This window comes from Battus philenor, unplaced genomic scaffold (assembly GCF_028537555.1).
Source record: "Battus philenor isolate CCGP_79_NKW_IND1 unplaced genomic scaffold, ilBatPhil1.0.hap1 SCAF_12, whole genome shotgun sequence".
In the NCBI taxonomy this organism is placed as follows: Eukaryota; Metazoa; Arthropoda; class Insecta; order Lepidoptera; family Papilionidae; genus Battus; species Battus philenor.
This window is the reverse complement of record NW_027181674.1, coordinates 7117184-7136034: the sequence shown is the minus strand read 5'-3', so window position 1 is coordinate 7136034 and position 18851 is coordinate 7117184. Positions and strand designations below refer to the sequence as shown.

Here is an 18851-nt window from a genome sequence, read left to right as displayed (position 1 = left end):
AAAACTGAAGCTTTTACGCCTATTCCTAATCACATGAATGCGACAGACCAATATCTTCTGTCAGTACAAAGTGTGCAGCTACGGGTAGTAAACTATAATTAACTTTAATATGTAATAATCCAAATTTTACAAACGCTTTTTCATGCTATATAATCATAACTTATTTAATATTTTTGCAACAATTGATTTTAGAACCAATACAATATGACAGCTAATGCATATGTTGACCTTTTTAAAGCTTTTACATAAATAACTATTCAGCGTGTTAAAAAAAAAACTTATTTTTATAAAATAAAATTTTAGGCTTAAGCAAACGTAATAGTAAGTCAAATTTTTAATTAAAAGGTTCACGTTTAAATGACATATAATACTTTTACAAGGCGCAAGAATTTTAATTTTCGTCTCTAATTTCTTCTGCTTAAAGCAAATTTACTCCTGACGGAATAAATAATAATAAATGTAAACTCCACGGATTGCTTTGTGCTTAAGTTGTAAAACTTGGAGGCCGCAATTTTTACAAATGACACGGTGACGTTTATGCCGAGGGCGCGGTCGACAAGTCATCGTGTTACTTCTTCCTATTATTTTGTGTTCTTCTGTCCTCGGCCCTCCTTTGTGTTTAGTAGTATCTTTCGTCATACGATATTGTTCACCTAATTTACATATATCTTTTATTCATTAATTAGTATGAAAATTTGTCATTTTAGTAACATTTATTTTAAAAAGTCCGTGGTTAATTATACTTATTCGAATAATGGGCCAAAATAAGAAATAATTATAAATGGCAAGCTCAAGTACAAGGCAAGAGAAAGTAAACAGACAATGTATGTATGATATTAGAGGGAACTTTTTCCTTGCAGCCGGCCCCTCTGCTACTTGTATTTTCTTTATAATTTATTCCATTTCTCCCCCACACATCGGCATCGGCCGCTGATATTTTTTATTCGATTAGTAAACCCCTAAGGTGTTTTTAGCCTTTTTTCGCTCGATTTTCTTCGAAGCTTTGTTGACTGTTAGGGAGGTTACAATGCTCATTTCTTTTGGATGACTACGCTTATTTTTATATTTGCGTCATAACTGCATATTGCTTCGCGTGTAAAAATTTTATTCCACTTCATAATAAACTGACGCTTGACTTTGATTAAATATTCTAGCCTAGTAATAAACTTTTGCCAATTTCTTAGGCTCCCACGTCATATATATACAACAGTAATTTAAATTTTAATTTAATTATAGTATTTAAATACTTTAATATAATTAAACTTTACTGAAAATACTCATTTGAATAAAAATAAATGAAGAATATCGTGTGTGCATATTCAGAAGACGCTGGATGCGAGTCTCCAGACGAGTTCTTACGTCCGTGGTTTCACATTCACCCCCATCTTCACCCACAAGGTGTTTAAGTGCTCAGGGGTCGGTGTCGCCATTGCAAATCTGTGTGTGAGGACATTGTCCACCAATGGATTTCCGACGGATGAAATTATAAATATCATAATTATCAAAAGATTTGCTTATTGAATCGAAGTGAAGTAAAGAATGTTATATTGTTCCAGTTAATTAACATTCTTTTCAAATCAATAGGCGATAAAAATTACGCTATGAACCCCCGTTTCCGCAAACCGCAGTACTTACACACTCGATTTGTGACGCTCGGGTGATGGAACCCAGGGGGTTGCGGGGACGGAACGGAGGGGAGGGCGCGAATAAGAAACTTTTTGATGGATCGGACGGAGTTTGTTTTGCATGTGAGTGATATGTCTGAAATAATAAATGTTGAGGCGTCGACGCTTCCCGAACTCCCCTAGGAGGGTTCGCTAAAACGATTTTTGATTTGGGTGTCAAGCAAATGTTTCACGCGGCGCCGCTCGCCGGATTTGATTTTCTTAATCGATTCTTAAGAATGCAAATTGTTCGCTTCGTTGTTTAAATACATTTCCAAATATACGAAATAAGCAATCCACGCTTATACGCCGCCATGTTGGTGCGTTCGTCGTATATGTAAATGGCGTTATCCAAAGCTCTGTTTAATACTTACCTACTGTAATCAGATTATGCATACAAGAATAGTTCGAACGCGCCGCTGCGTTAGGCCGTGAACGGTTCAGAATTAGCTAATCAGCGTGCATCGGCTTTGGTGGTAGATTGCAACGCATTGTCCCAGCGCGCGCCTCCGGAATATCTGTTTAGGCCAGTGGCCATTCTGTAATGGCGACGGACACCGTTAACAAACTAAGTTAACCTTCATAATTGAGTCATTGGAACATTTTCATTATCTGAACACTATAATATTATCACTATGTACTCAGATAGCTGTTATGGCGGTTATTTAGGCCTTCATATTGTGTTAACATTTTACATATTGAGCTTATAATGCCACTACGCTACATGATGAAACTTCTTTTTCTTTTTTTTTTAAATACATAGATATTTTCACAGATATTCATTATACGCTTTAACGACAATGTTATCACTTTTAAAATTATCTTATATCATTATTGTTTGCATTGTGAACCTTTTTCGACATCATCGATCACATTAACAGTTTTACGATGATAGAAAATAAAATAAAGGAAGTGGAAATAATTTATTACTTTATTGATACAGGCGTTATCTTTTGTCCGATCCAACTCTGTTGATTCGATCATTCCATTCTGATTAGTTCTGGATACGAAGACCTTGTTAGATTAGAATTAAATAAAAACAAATTGGTTGGCGTACAACTTTGTGAAAGATATAACGTCGGCAATTTTAATAGGGCCACAGTTTTTTTTAAAGGATAGATGAATATATTCATAGCGGTATCAAGGCCGCGGTGTGCACCTTTTTTAAGGACTTCAGTACTGCGGCGGCGTTTTTTTTTTTGTAAAGGAAGAAATTATTTACATATTAATAGTCTCGGAAATGAAAAATATATTAAATTCAAACGGAGCGTCGTGACTCGTCAGTAAAGTACGAAACGACTCTATTTCGAGGGTTCAAACACAGAGCAATGTACAGTACAGAGTCATCTAATTTACTTAATGTATTATTCTCATATTGGTACATCTCTTAATAAAATGAATATCTTTTCAGTTTTCCATTAATTTCAAATTTCAAAAATTTAGTTACCAATGTTGTAATTTAACAATTCATAGGCATGTTCATATATATTAATTGCTTAAAATCATTTCATATTGATTATGAATTAATTAAAAGATATATTTTTAATTAATTAACATTGAAATAATTTGTTTTGGCTTTCAACTGTAATTTTTGTTATTATTGTTAGTTCATACTGTCTATCTGTTATTCTATTACTCTGTAATCCACAAAAGGGTTTCACGAAAGCTTAAAACAGCCACTTATTATGTATGTTACATTTCACTTTCAGACGTCATTTATATTCAAATGCTCAAAAGGCATTACTGCGCAAAAATTGTAGCATTAACCCCTTTGAAATGAGCGAAATTGGTTTCGATAAGTAATTCATTTTCCAGAATCTGCTTTTATTCATGAATTTTGATAGTCATTTTAGTATTATAGAAGCGTTGTTTTGCTATAGACTTTTATTTTTATAGATTATTTGAACATTACTGTGTTTTATTGGAGTGTTTGTAAAATATGAGACTTCGAGCTGCCTATTCAATCTTTTAGAACAATTTGGAATGTTATCTACTACGATGTTTAATTACGACTTGCGCTGCTAAAATGTGATCACTCACTTCACTCAACGAGCCATGGAGACGGCTTCGTTCGGGATTTCTTTACGAGATCGAACCATATTTGACATGATCTGTAGACCAACGAATCTCGTACGAACAAATACAGCTTGGACTGGCAAGCTGAAGTGACGACGGACAGACCCAAAAAAGATCTTAAGGTTCTAGAGTGAACACGGATTGGCAAGTGCAGTGCAGTACGTCTACCCACAAAGTGGACATATGATCTTGTTCTGCTCGGTCCTCGGAAGACTCAGGATATAGGCTGCTTCCAACCGGTATTATGGGAAGCCTATGGGGACCCATATGGGGACCCATATTCAACAGTGAATATCCTACGGCCGAAATGATGATGATGGTGTTTAAAAACTGTAAACTTATTATGGAAATAATTTGGTTTCATCACCTTAATTGCGTCTACCTCGAATAAAGCCTTTGGAAAGCTGAAACGATAAATGTTTGAACGGTTATATCATTATTAGATATCGGATCAGGAAGAGTGAAACGGTTTCGCATAAAGTTTAAAGTATTAATAAATGTAAAATGAAACAGAAGCAGCCGAAGTCCAATAACTCACAATCAAAAAGGAGCCGCGGAATTAGGGTAGCAGCGGTACGAAGGATCCTCGTACAAAATGATTACGCACGCCGTCTTCATCCGTATACAAAGAAACACAGCGGGGCTCTGTGATATTATACTTTTGCCTTTGACGTAGTTCCACAACTCAGTGGGAAGCATGCTTTATGGTTTCAAATGATAAAACTGTTTGTCTGTACTTTTGTTCGGATTCACTTTTGTATGCCGTAGCTAATACAGTCACTTTTTTAGGCTTTAACAATCATCGGATATATGGTGTCAATGTGGCATTGATTGATATTACATTTAGTAAAATAAAAAAAAAATCTATTATTTTACACAATGTAATTTGTATATATGAATGATAATCACCGAAACATGTCCTCGTCCAAATTACCGCCATGGCTGAAGATGAAGGTCTGTGATCACAGTGTGTTGCCAGTAATTACTTGTCGATCTGATACGAGATCATTTGCGATGGGAATATAAGAAGACTCACCACCCAGACGGCAATAGACGGAAGTTCACTAAATAGCAATAGATGGATGGTCACTTTAAGAGCAATTGATAATGAGTAGCTCAGAACTCCGCTTTGGTATGAAATCATAAATGAGGAAAACTGGAGAAGAACTAAAAATTACTCGTCCGAAGTGACTGTGGGCAGGGCCCGTCGCTCGTGCAATGGCTGTTGGAGCCGAACGATTTTCGAGAGTCTACCACAAGCCGTAGACGTGACATGGGTAGGCGTCCCAATAGGTAGCACGAGGACATAATCAAGGTTGCGAGAAATCGCCAGCGTGTCCAATTTTGTGGGAGACTAATGTCTTGCAGTAGGCGTCTTTCGGCTGACATGATGAATAAAAGTAAAACTCTTAAGTCTATAATCTTAAGTTAATCTATTGTTGGCTCTTTATGACGTTACAATGTTACGTACATTGCTAACGTTAGAATAGTCAGATACGTTACTGCTATGTAAATGGCAAAAGTAAACGCTCACTGAACTCGCGCCGGGTATAATAACAGAATACGAGGGAGCACAAAGCCCGGGGCGACACCTTAGCATCACGCTGTACAATCTCAGACTCAGACTTAGTAATCTGCCTGCATATTTACTACTACAACATCGTTGGATTTTTAGACCATTCATATTATTTTAGTTTTAAATAGATAATTTATTAAATTAATTTAAAGGGTTTTATGGCGACTGTCGTGCTACCGATTAGTTCAGAAGCTTTGTAATAATTATGTCTGCGGATCGGACTGGGCTGGACGTCCGTGTTATTATTGTGAGATAGGTCTACATTATAAAAACAAACTACGTTAAAATCAGATTTATTAAATGAGCAGTGTTTGTAAAAGTAATCACCTAATTTACATTTTATTCGATTACTTAAAATTATCAAAAAAATTAATCATTGATCGTTAGAGTCCTTTTTATTTTTATTTGTTTATATATTATTTTTTTCTTTGCAGGTTGCGCGATGAAAGAGGTGACATAGAACGCGTCATAGCCATGGACAAAGCGCGCGAGGGTTCACACAATGGTAATTAAAAAAAAAATACATTTTTCACGTACTACATTTTATCGTGATAATTTTATTTTTTGTCCGTGTGTTTAGTGTATTGACCGTGTGTTTAAGAGAAGGAAACCCTTTTCTTAAACACACGAGCATCTTCATTATTATTCTACATAGTAAATGTAAAAATTAAAAAATAATAAATAAATTAGAACTAAGAATATAATGTATTTAAAGCAAGTTATAAATGTTTTATGGATATATACAAATACAATTTTGTGTATATAATAATTTATTGTATTATTAGTTCTATTTATTTAACATTTCTCTTACAGGCTCGTCTCCGGGACACAGTCCTGTTTTGAATTTGTCCAAATCTGGGTCTGGTGGTGATCGCGACCGGCAAGAGAGGGTTGATCGTGATCGAGGTGAAAGAGGAGATGGATCTGCAAGCGGGAGGAGCTCAGCCGCCTCCCGGCGCACTCCTCAACCGCCCCGAATGCCCTCCACTGCCACAGCCGCGGCATCACCACGTTCACACACCGATGAGAGCGATGCTGCCATGTCTGATCAAGACGACCACAACGTGAAAGATGAAGATGATGGTAAGCGAATTAAATCATTAAGGAACGTGTCTATTCAAACTTTACCTTTGACTAGACCTCTTTCACGCTTGATTATAATCAAATGGATAAGATCATCTTCTGGGTAGAGATAATAGAAAATTTATCTTTCTTAAAACAACATACTATTAAGAATTTGTCATAACGTTTTAGATTTTATACTTAAGGCAATTCGTACAAAAACTAATTCTAATCGATATAATAGGAATCAAAAATTGGCTATGAAATTTTTTTGTAACATTAGTAATGTTACTAAACTATGCAACATATAGCATTACCAGCAAACCCCCGCCTGTTTCACGCGGCCTGTACTGCCTTTTGTGGCTGTTTTCTGTGCTTCATAAAATGGATTTTAATTAGAAATTGTTAGCAAGCAGAAAAAAAACTATTGAATATAAAATATAAAATTATGAAAATATATACTTTTTGAAAGTAAAGGATAGTAAAAGTTCAAATAATTGGTTCATAACAGTACTCGGCGCAGGAACCTAAGTATTGTCTCATCGCAATGCCTTGTACATCCAGAGGTATTGTGATGAGTCAATATTTAGGTGGAAATCTCTTATACACATGTTAAAGAATTATTAAATTAAACTAAAAAAGTAAAATAAAAATTTGACCCGTCAATTATATTTGAATACTGTTTTAAAAAGTTCATCGGCTAGCATCGCTTATTACATCGAACTAGGATATAATTTATTTTAAAGATTGCTCCGGTGAATTAAATTCAAAATATACTTTGAACAATGATTAGAGACGACGATGCAACTAAAAGTAGTAACAATTTTCTTGCCGACATTAATATACCGATCGTGTTCTTTCCCATACTGCAGCGCGACTTGATCCCTAGACACCGCACGTTTGCTTGTAATGGGCCGATATAATAAAATCTGATTACGAGTATTGGCCGCAATTGCCCTCAATGATGTATGAATAGCGCTTAAAACGGCCCAATTCAATTTTGCACCTTAGACGAAGAGCATTTTATAAATTAGATCTTCTAGAATTTTTGCGGAATATATATCTATATATGAAAACCATCTTAAATCCTTTTCCTTATCATAAATATCTTATCTTTAATTGTCTTTAAATGTCATTAAACTATATATTTTTAGAACATTGCAGAATTGGTTAAAATCATTTGTTTTAATAAAAGTTAGTAAACATATAATTTTATGAAAGATGTATTGGTACTTTGATTTTTAACTACATTGTATGATCATTATCATAATGAATCTCATTTTAATGTAGCAGTCTTGAAAGATTTCACTATTGCCACCGATCTCGCACTATTAGAGTGATGATGGATGAGATGACAATTTCTCTGGCGACATATTAACATTTGTTTTATCTATAGCTTTTTGTTGATTGAATCCATCGTCTTGCTAAAATATTGTAATCAATTTAGTAGTTGCTATCGCCAGAAAGATCATCAATCAAGTGAAAACGCGTTATGAGCCTACCGCGTGTAAATTATCGGCGCAATGATTATAGACGTAATGAGCTAAATGTGCAAAACTTTACAAATAAAAGAAATTAAACTTCCGAGTCTTAGTGAATACAAAACAAAAAATTATTACAAGCAATTATTACCATTAAGTCGGTTTGCCATTTTGTCAAAAATCAACTTGCGTAGTTTATTTTAGCTACTTTCAAAGTGTTATGTCTCATACACTACGATGGTACACTACGATGACGTAATGCCGCTGCAATAAATATGATTTTTGTTCTGTAAAAAATAGCTACTTACTGCTTTAATTTTTTATTTTATTCGTATGAGTCGTAAAGTATATTTTATAGAAAAATTAAAAGAAATTAAGACATCGACCGTTGTTTCTCAATACGTGTATAAAAATATCTTGAAAGTCCAGAAAAACATTACCGATTCTCTCAAAAACTGTGGCATAGACAAATCATGTATACATAAGACTTCATCGAGTTACTAAATTTTATCTGTGGAATTGTAGACGCCTTTACATAAGTTTTATAACATTCTCATAAAGAAATCAGTCGTATGTAAATAATAGCACCTTGAAAACGATGTGTTTGTCCACAGACTGTTCCAATATTAATTAAATAACGTAATTTTATATTCTTTTAAAAAACCTGGTTCCGCTCAGTTTCTTTTACCTGTTTTTCTCGGGTATGATGCCTTTATCTTCCGAACATGAGGTAGATTTATCTTGATATTAACAACAGATGTAATCCATCCTTAGTTGAAAAAGAATTTTTGGATGTAAATTTGATCGAAAATAAATAAATGAAGTCAGTTTGTAATTTAACAGAAACGATAAAATAAAATACTAGTTCTTATTGCACCATTGCGGTATCTTGATATCGATTCAGAGAAACGACATAATTACATTTTTACAAAGCTCTGTATTCGCAAGCTTAAAGTGATGAATAGAGTGTAATGACCTACAAGAGGTGCCTATTATGCAAATCGGTGGTAGCGACGGTACAATCGATGACGCGGAGCGGCGTAAATCAAAACAATGATCCACAAATGTAAATATTGGAAGCGTACAATGGTTAAATTAAGCGAAACAATAAGGATTGTGTGTGTGTTGTATTTATTGCAAGTTGCACACAAAATGCGCGGGGAGCGTGAGAACGCGAATTTATTGATAGAACACGGGCAATGTGCACGTAAAATGATTCACGAGGATATTATTTAACTATGCATTAAAAACTATAATATATTTAAATAATCAATCAAAAACACTTTTTTTTAAAGAAATTTTAAGACGTTTGATCGAATGAGATCCGTAGAGTAACAAAAGTTACCGACATAGCCCTGCAAATTGACAGATAGAAGTGACAGCAAAATGTAAAACTATATGTCTCAGAATAAATGGCCCCAACGGCCTTAAGATTCGCTCTAGATAGATGCCTAGTCACCAGTAAGCGCAGCGTAGGATATCCACCCCCCAGGTGGAAAGACGATCTTGTATAAGGTCATAGGAAGTCGTACAAACCATTTCCAGTCCTATTGTAAATGTATAGGGTAGGCCTATGCCCTACAGCAGACGTTCTATGGCTAAATATATATGTGTATATGTGTCTTCTTCCCAAAATATATTTAAATATCCGAAGTCTATCGACCTATATTTATGTACGTCACAATAAACTATCATAATAACCTCTCCAACCTTTTATATTAATTTGTATTCTGTTAGTTAAAATGTTCTCATGTGTTTATAATTATATCCTTCAACACGTGAACGGCCGTCACGATTACTTAAATTCGATTATAGAATGGTTTTTTCTCGGCGTCTCATCATTCAACTTTGATCTTTGTCCATTCGGAGTTACCTCTTTCTTTTAATCGTCACTCACTGCTGACTCCATGTAATCGAACATTAAAAAGGTATAATAAAATAGTGTGTTGAGTAAAATTGATATGTAACTTATTGAAATAAAGTTTAATATTGATTGTCGGTTTCATATATTTGTATTAATTGGCCTTATTAGGAAGATGGTGTTGTGACAACTCGAAAGTGCTATCGTGCGCATCGACAATGACGAAACGATGTTGTCTTCATTATGTGATGAGCGTTCACTATCTTGTCAGTTAAATTAAATGTATCGATAGATCACTTTGGACCGTGAGAGACGGCAATTGAAATACTTTCTCTTAATGACTAAGAAACATTAAATATTAAATTTAAACATCCGGTAATTCAATTAATAACAACAAAGTATAAAAAAGTATACAAATCTTAAATCAAAGTTGGTAATGCCAATAAAATTTTTCGTAATTGTAAAAAAGAAACTGTTATTCACCGTTAGTTAACACCAGAAAATGCACAGCTCTTCCTCTTGGTGAATAAAAAACAAGCTAAGGATTCGTTTACACGCATCTGTCGTTTGCACAAGGCGGTCGTGATCTCTTGCTCGTCTGTTGAGTTTTCCTGTTTATGCTAATAGATGACATATTATTTAACTGATTTCTAAATATCCTGTCGTTTAGACTATTCTTTTATGCATTTGTTTAATCTGTTACATGATGTTCTTATCGGACACCGATGGCTAGTATGTTGTATTTCTAATCGCATGTAAACACCTCTTTAAATTCCTGTACAATTGTAGGCGAATCGTAGACTACTAATATCATCGTTCTCTTTACAACCATAACATAACATAACAGATAGATATCGGAAATGATAGATGTATTTTAGTGATTTTTATAAAACGAAAAATTTCGTTACAAATTATTTTCAATAAACTAAAATACAGCTACTAATAGTCTATCAATTTAAAATACTGTTATCCAGCTATAGGAGAAAATAATATTTTTGTTATTTACCAACTGTACGTTTTTAATTAACGAAATATTTAAATACGAATAAAATGATTTTAAAAAAATATTCGCTAATATTATAACATATCGACATTGGAAAGTGTAAGCATTTCATTTTAAAATTTATCTTAACATACGTTTGTAAATGTATTAAGGTTTACGTAGTCATAAAAGCTTCATGATTGCCACGCGATATCGATGTAATAATTGCAGTTGCAATGATACGCGCACGCGATACTAAGTATCACGCGGCCCTGCTCCAACTGATGTATCACTCTGTTTCGCTTACATTCACTTATCTTAACATTTACTTCGTAATAATTAATAAACTTCACTGTTTAAGGTTTAGTTCTATCGCTTAGGGGTTGACATTTTTATCATGGACATACGTGATTTATCTGGAGGCATTCATATTCCAAAATTATTTATTCATTATAGAACAGATTACATCTTTTATTGACGTCAGATTCTTGTCAAATGACGCCTCAGATCTGACAAGAACAGGCGAAAGAAACTTACCTAATAATATGTTATAATCCTAATTTTGAACGCTCTTTCTTTTTCATCATTACGTAATTTATTATTTCTTAAACCATTGATTTTAAGGATATACAATACACGAATTGATACCTAATGACCTAGTCATTCGCCATTTTAAAGCATTTACATTTATAAACAACCACTCTATTTATTATCAACTTAACTATCGGTCTCTCGTCAGGAGCAGATCTTAGCGACGGCGAACACGAGCCGGTGTCGTCCTCTCCGGCGCCGGTCAGTTACGCGGCGGCGACTTCTACCCCACCGTCGGTGCCTGTGGACCCCTCCGCCGACACGCTGGTATCCTCGACCGAGACCCTTCTTCGCAATATACAAGGTCTGCTGAAGGTCGCTGCAGACAATGCACGCCAACAGGAAAGGCAGATCAGCTACGAAAAAGGTAATTACATTATAATATATATTAAACTAACTGCCCCCCGTCCGATTCGCAAATTTAATGAATATCTTCTCAACCACCGTTTTGAATAGATTCTATAAAATATATTAGTTTTGGTCTTCACTAATCTCTACTCGGCCAAAGAAGTATTCATTCCAAATCTCATGTCCCTAAAACTTATGATTATAGAGTTATCGTGATGAGTTAATATGTAGGAGAAAACCTTTTTCTATATGAAGTCGAAGAAGAAGAACAAGGCCACTTCCAACTGGTTCTATTAGAAATCTTTGTGTGAGGCCTATGTCCTATGAAGTTCTGTGGATGAAATGTTGATGATGATGAAATAATAAGAGGACTGGGTCAGTTTTTTACCCTAAAATTATTTATTCCTTTGTTATATATCAAATTTCGTTTTTATAACAATGTTTACGACAATGTTGCCAACAAATATACAAATATGTTATGCCAGTACATAAAATAAGTAGTCGTGAACTTTAAGTACATGCAAGCTTCTGTGAATCAGTTTGGCTACTCGTATAAAATATGGTTCAACATCGTCCGACTTTGCTCATTAATTGTAACAATATTAATCAGAAAGTATAACTAATAAAGATTATTATATAATAATAACTCCATATTAAGTCAACGCCCATACATAAAGAAAACAAAATTACAAAACAACTAAACTAAAAATAACATTTTATCTACATGAAAAAGTTTAAAATTTAAAGTAACAATGACGTTTCTTTATTTATTGTTGCTATTTTTAGCTGCTATTTCATTTAAAGTGTGAAAAAGTTTCTTTTTGTAAATGGCAAACAACGATTTTTTTTAATAATTATTTATAGAGAGGGTTTTATCTGTAGATGAGCGTACACAAAATTGTGAGATTTAACTTATTTTCACTTTCTTTTGTGTAGAGCCTACTTGATTGAATGAAATTTAAAGAAAAACCTGAGTGAAAATTATAGGTTCGTCACTAGCCAACTCTTTTTTAGAAGAGATTTCTTTTTTTGAAACTGAAATTAAATAAATCGCAAGAGATTTACGCAAATACGTTTTCCACGCAAGCGCAGCGCGAGCGCATGTCGTGCCGTCAGCAAATAGCCGTAGAACAGATGCGCTTGAGTTATAGCCCGGCCCACTATCATTACACACGATTGTACTCCGACAGGATAATTGTTTAATTGATATTTCTGCAAGATATTTATTCACGTCATTCTGTTTTCACAGCGAGAGACATTCAGTGCGATATGAAATCCCACACTCTGCGGATGAATTGCTTGTAGATATTGGAAAAAAAATAATTATTTGCAACAATCCTGCAAACCAACCTGGAATAACAGATCGAATAAAACAGCCCTGTAAAAATCAAAGAACAATTGTTGATACTTTAAATATCAAAATAATAGTATGACTTAAGGTTAAGGCACTGGGGCGGTGTGCCTTAAATGATGATCATGATGATGACTTAATGTATTGGAATTTTGTACTTAACAATAAATTATATTATATATATAGTATATTATATAACAATATAATGCTGTTAATAATTGACATGTTAAATAGCAATGGTAGTAATAATGAGCAGTGGTAGCCCGGCGGCAGACTAACACTTGCATTCGTAGGTTGCGGGTTCGTTTTTAGATTTCCTATACAGTCTTATATATAATTCACAGTTTGTGCAATATATTCACTGTATTGCCACTAGCCATAAACAATGCAACAAGTTTCCAGAGGATTAGCAGCAGCGCCCTCTGCATACCATAAAATACTGCGCTCACCAACCCGCCTGCTAAGCGTGACGATTATGGTATGTCCTTCCATAGACATCTCTGAGGGAGGCCCATGCCTAGCAGTAGGCGTCAATGGGTTGAATCGACGACGACGTTGTTAATAGGTGAATAATTGTTGAATAGAATTTTGAAGGAATATTATTACTATAACGTACCAAAACTAAAAGTAACATTTTAAATTACGTATAAGGATATTGATTTCGGCAGTTTTAACTAGTTTTTTATATATACTTTTGAATGCTATTATCATAAGCATATCTCATCTGTTTAACAATTTTCTTTATTATTATACGTTATATAGCATCACAGAGTATTTAAAACATGATTTCGAATACAATGATAATGTTATTCTAAAAAATGGATCTAAAAATAATGGAATATATTTTAATGTAAGGCAAACCAACTTGCTAAAAAAGTAACAAAACCCAATTGTTATAAAACCCATAAAAATACATCGGAGGTCGGGGAGAAAACTCGCGGCACGAGTCATCATCAAACTTGAATATCAATATTGCGCCTCGGGCCAATTGTATTAATAAACAAAACAAAATGAGAAATAATAATGCTATAGGCCAACAAAAGGATCCATTTCTCCCCCTTGATACGAAAGTAAACGCTAATGGAATGGCTCTCTAACACATCGATTTTAAGACTGAAAATTGCCTGCGTATGTTTTTAACCCGTAATTTTGTTATTACGATAATAAAATTATTGTTGATGAAACATTTTCCAATCGATGCATATGGCGAACTTTACTGTTGATCTTTTTTCATAGAAATTACTGCAATCAGGGTCTGATTCGCCCGACTGCAATTGATAGCTCTTACTGACACGGCCTCACATTTTAATTCACTGGATCAGATACATTTTGTTGGAGCACATAGCATATATTAGAAACATTTTTGTTATACTGTTTATGTTTTATATTCGACGCTATGCTTACAATACCTAAAGAATACCAATATCACATCAAAATTAGCAAATTCATTAAAACAAAAACGAATTTGTACTTACTGCTTGTACAGTCCATTTGATGTCGATTAAATTATGATACACGCCGTACAAATGACGTAAATATGAAAAAGAGTTTTCAAAATTTGGATTATAACATATCAAAATTATTTATTATTCATTAGCTGTTCCTGCAGATTTTATATTTCTAGAAGTTATTAGCACTCTCTTTTAAATAGAAGAATTATGATATATAAGAATCTGTCAGAAAAAGATTTTTCTGACAGATCACTTTATTCGCGGTAATTATGCGGATTAATGAGCTATACCTTCACTGGCACAAAGTTTCTACGCCTAAAACCAATCACTCTGTATATTCATACTATACATCATTCTTTAATTGTTTATGTTTCATAGTCACCTTAAACTATCAGCCGATATATAACACTATACCCAAACAACCAGTTTTATTAAACTCAAATCGAAATTGAAAAGTTTTATCAAAATTTCTGGTGCTGGTTTTGGTTGTATTGTTTATATTGTACAAACTATACACTTTAAAAACCTAGCAAAGTAAACCAGTAAATCATAAACTTTCCAGCTATTTGCTTGCACAAGGCTCGCGTATGTGACAGGTTGCAACGCCCTCGCACTTCACAAATGGCAGATTGCTATCTGAACGCATTCGCTGACAATTTTTACACTAGTGCAGAGCGGGTGACATACAGACAAATGTGTCGGCTTTCACCGCGTTATCAGATAACCGCGGGAAGGGTTGTGTGAAAGGATCCCGCTTTGATAAAAATGCGACTGGAGGTGAATGTGAATGAGCATAGTGGCGGTAAGTGACACTTTGAGCAGAGCAGTGCGTAATGTTTACGGAACTTTACAATGTAAAAGGAAATAGGCTAGATAAATTTATTTTAGCAAAAAATACTTCAAAATCAAAATAATTATGTTTGTAAATTTAGCACACATTACTTCTTTTCACTTTCACATTTTAAGTTATTTTTAATAGTCATAAACAATCTATCACCATATCTTAAATACGTTTAAATACTTCTAAAATTATGTCCACTGGGACCTTAAAGTTCTGTAGTAAAAATGGCAGACCAACAAGGTCAGCGTAGGACCTCCATCCACAAGGTGGACAGATGACCTTATAAAAATGTTGTGAAGTTGCTGGATGCGCGCTTTCGAACGGCCCTTTTGGAAATCTCTGCGGAAGGCCAGCTGTTTACATCTTGCAGCTAAAATAATGAAGATTAGTTCTCAAAAAGGCAAAAAAAAATAAAAAGTAGAGTATCCTAAAGTATTCTGTTATTAAATAAAAACAACAACAAATTTATGAAAACTCTTAATTTTATTATAAAACAAAAGATTACACTCCTTATTAATACAACGATAATTATGGTTTTTACCAAAAATGATATTTAAAACAATTGAAAACGAATACCAGTATGAAGATAGCCGCGTAACATACTCGGCGCAGAAATGTATCTTTAGCCGTTCACGCGTTTTTGAACGAAAATAAAACCTCAACAACCGGCGGAATGGGTCCGATTGCAATCACGGCGACATAAATCTGCTTCGGCTACTCTTTTAAACCTTTATCCCTGTTAATTCTTACCGCTTAGTTTATTCACGAGCGCAATGGTCAGGTCTTGTTGCTCGATGTTTTGTTACGCTCTTTTGTTTTACAACTATCAGTTTTTGTTAAGCTAAGTGCCGGTCAGTGGACAAATGGCACATGCGCAAGTAGATACGACAAGAATATTTTATGGCGCTCCATACACTCTTCTAAAGACCCGCCTTAGTAATGTACTCGTATATTGTTAAGCAGCGTCTATCTATGTTTCACGAATCAGCTTATTGCTGTTTACATTGCGGCTTTAAAGCTGAAAAATACATTTTTTTTTAATTAACAAAATAGTGGAATGTTTGGGTACATATTACGATCCAACTAAATCGTAGGTGCCTTCAAGAGTAAAGTTCGCTTGTTGTTTAACGGTATTCTACGCAAATATTCAATAATCAAACTACCTATTAAATAATACATAAACTAATACAGGTTGAATATATAAATAATGTAGATAAGTGAAGAAAATTGTAAAAATCTAGCAGTGATAGTGTAGCGGTAAGGATTGAGACTAGCGATCGATGGTCGCGGGTTCGATTACCGAGATCGTCAGCAGCGTCTTGTGCTTAAATAGATATATTTGAGAGAGGCCCATGCCTCGCATTCTTGTGACTTACACGACGAATGTGAATGAATGAAATGCATTAAATTATCCATCGTTATCAAAATGTATTCATCAAGATATATATACATATATATAAACATAACATTTATCTTTAAAAAAAAAACAAGTTGATTCCACTCAGGAGGCTTTCCTGTCAGTTCAATGCGTGAAAATAGTTCGATGTTATAAAATTATGTCATAAATGTTCGAGTTGATTTTAGTGTACACAAATTAAATTTATTGAATGGGTCTTATGCATTTGTGTATTTTGTCGTGTGTCATGAGCTATCTACAACACGAGAGGCAATTCCATTCTCTGTTTTATTATCAATCTGATGGAACATTAACGGAATTACACAAACAAACATTTGCAGAATTTAATACGCTCGCACGCGTTGCTTCCTCTCGACAAAACCACAAAGCTCTTATTGGAAAGGTAATAAAGCTGTAAGTTGGTGCAAATATAATAATCACAAATAGCGATTGTCCGTTGCGTTGTATCGCATCAAGCCATCAATAACGTGGAAGTGACCGATCGAACAAACACGAACTGGCCAATGATAAAAACTGATGAGCAAATAGACAGACAGGACTTGTGTACTCAGCTAATGGATTCAATTGATATGAAAGCTTTTACACAATGAACGGCAACGGCTCATATCTGGCTGAATGTAAACGCGTTTTAATTATTTTGTGGCTTCACCCTAAAACAACTTCCGAACTGAAACCGGTTAATGAATCAATTTATTTTTTAATTAATGTTTATTTATTGTAAAAATATGTGCGTATTCGCATACTTTTTACTTTTTACCCATTTTATTCCTTTCCTCGTCGTTTGTTTTCAAATAGATTCAATTTATCAGATCCCACCGAGGCTGCATAGCGTACATACTACAGCTAAGAGTCCATCACGGGTCTTGAGGTACATAACTCTGTTAGCTAGCTTCCAGCGGCGCGCTAACAACCGCCCCTAGCGGCTAACGAGCCCCCGCGCGATGCGCAGACGCTGATACAAGCAACGATGCATTGTTGCCTCGCCGCGCCAGCTTTCGCGCCATTGTAGAACCTAAAAGTGCTGCAAAAATCGATAATTTTAATCGATGTTTGTTTACCTCAACTTTGTTTTAATATTTCCTTCCATTAAAATTATAAACTCTACAATGCATCTATGGATTTTCTCAATTGAAAAAAGAAAACTTTCTGTGTAAAAGACTTATTTTATTTTAAAAAAGAGAAAATTTTAACTTCGTTTGTTTAAGTATATATCGCGTATATTAAAGAGAGATATGTATAAGAGATATGTACGGTTTGTACACGCGACTTCACTCGGTTTAATCTAGCTACACATAAAATGTGGTTTACGTACCACTTGGCCGTGGAAGTAAGTAAACAATAAGTGACATTAACGGCGGGATATTAAAATGCCATTGCTGCAATGTACCGATATGCGAGACATCGGCCGTATTGTGTTACTTGCGCCTCGCTCCGGTTACACCGCGCACGCGACTAGACCACACGCACGCCATCTAGCGAACTGCAGTTTGAAAATCGAACGCTCATTGTGACTTACGCTCACGACGGACCCTAATACGGTAAGACAGTGTGGCTCTATACGGAAACTAAATGGCGGACTGATAAACTAGATAGCAATACGGCAAATCAACCATGTAACTATTAATTATGAAGTAAATATAACATGAAAATAAAAACTTGCCACTGCGTTAATTCAACGTCCATACTGTTATAAAGTTATTTCTGCACAAAATATTCTTTAAATTTTGAGCCTTATTGGTCTCGATTCTATATTTGTGCAAATAAACATGTTCTACACAATCATTATAATATTTTTATACATTTATTTATATTATTTGACACTTTGGATGATTTAAGTTGTCTACGTGATTATGAATCGTTTGTCTTTTTTAGCCTGCAGCCTAGCGACTAGCGACAATCACGCAGTGGTGATTGTCGCAGAATTTATGACTTTTTTCTTGGCAAGTTTATAAATTAGATGCATAGCTTTGAGTCAAGTCAAGTCAAGAGTGAATAAGCTATTCTAAGCAAGCATGTATCATCGTAGATCTCGTCATCACTTAACATCAGACGAGACACAGTCCAAATGCTTTACTACAATTTATGAAAAAAGAGAACAGATGGCGCTCAAGGTAGGCCGCTTCCAACTGGATCTATTCCGCCACTAATCA

The 18851-nt window shown here is 34.6% G+C and overlaps 1 protein-coding gene across 1 annotated transcript in view; it reads left to right on the top strand.

Moving 5' to 3' along the window:
• Positions 1–18851, top strand: part of dac (dachshund) — a 172241-nt gene that overhangs the window by 104691 nt on the left and 48699 nt on the right. The window contains exons 6-8 of the mRNA XM_068776354.1: positions 5751–5821; positions 6130–6397; positions 11422–11660. Coding sequence (XP_068632455.1) covers positions 5751–5821; positions 6130–6397; positions 11422–11660 — 578 coding nt within the window. The remainder of the gene's footprint in view (positions 1–5750; positions 5822–6129; positions 6398–11421; positions 11661–18851) is intronic.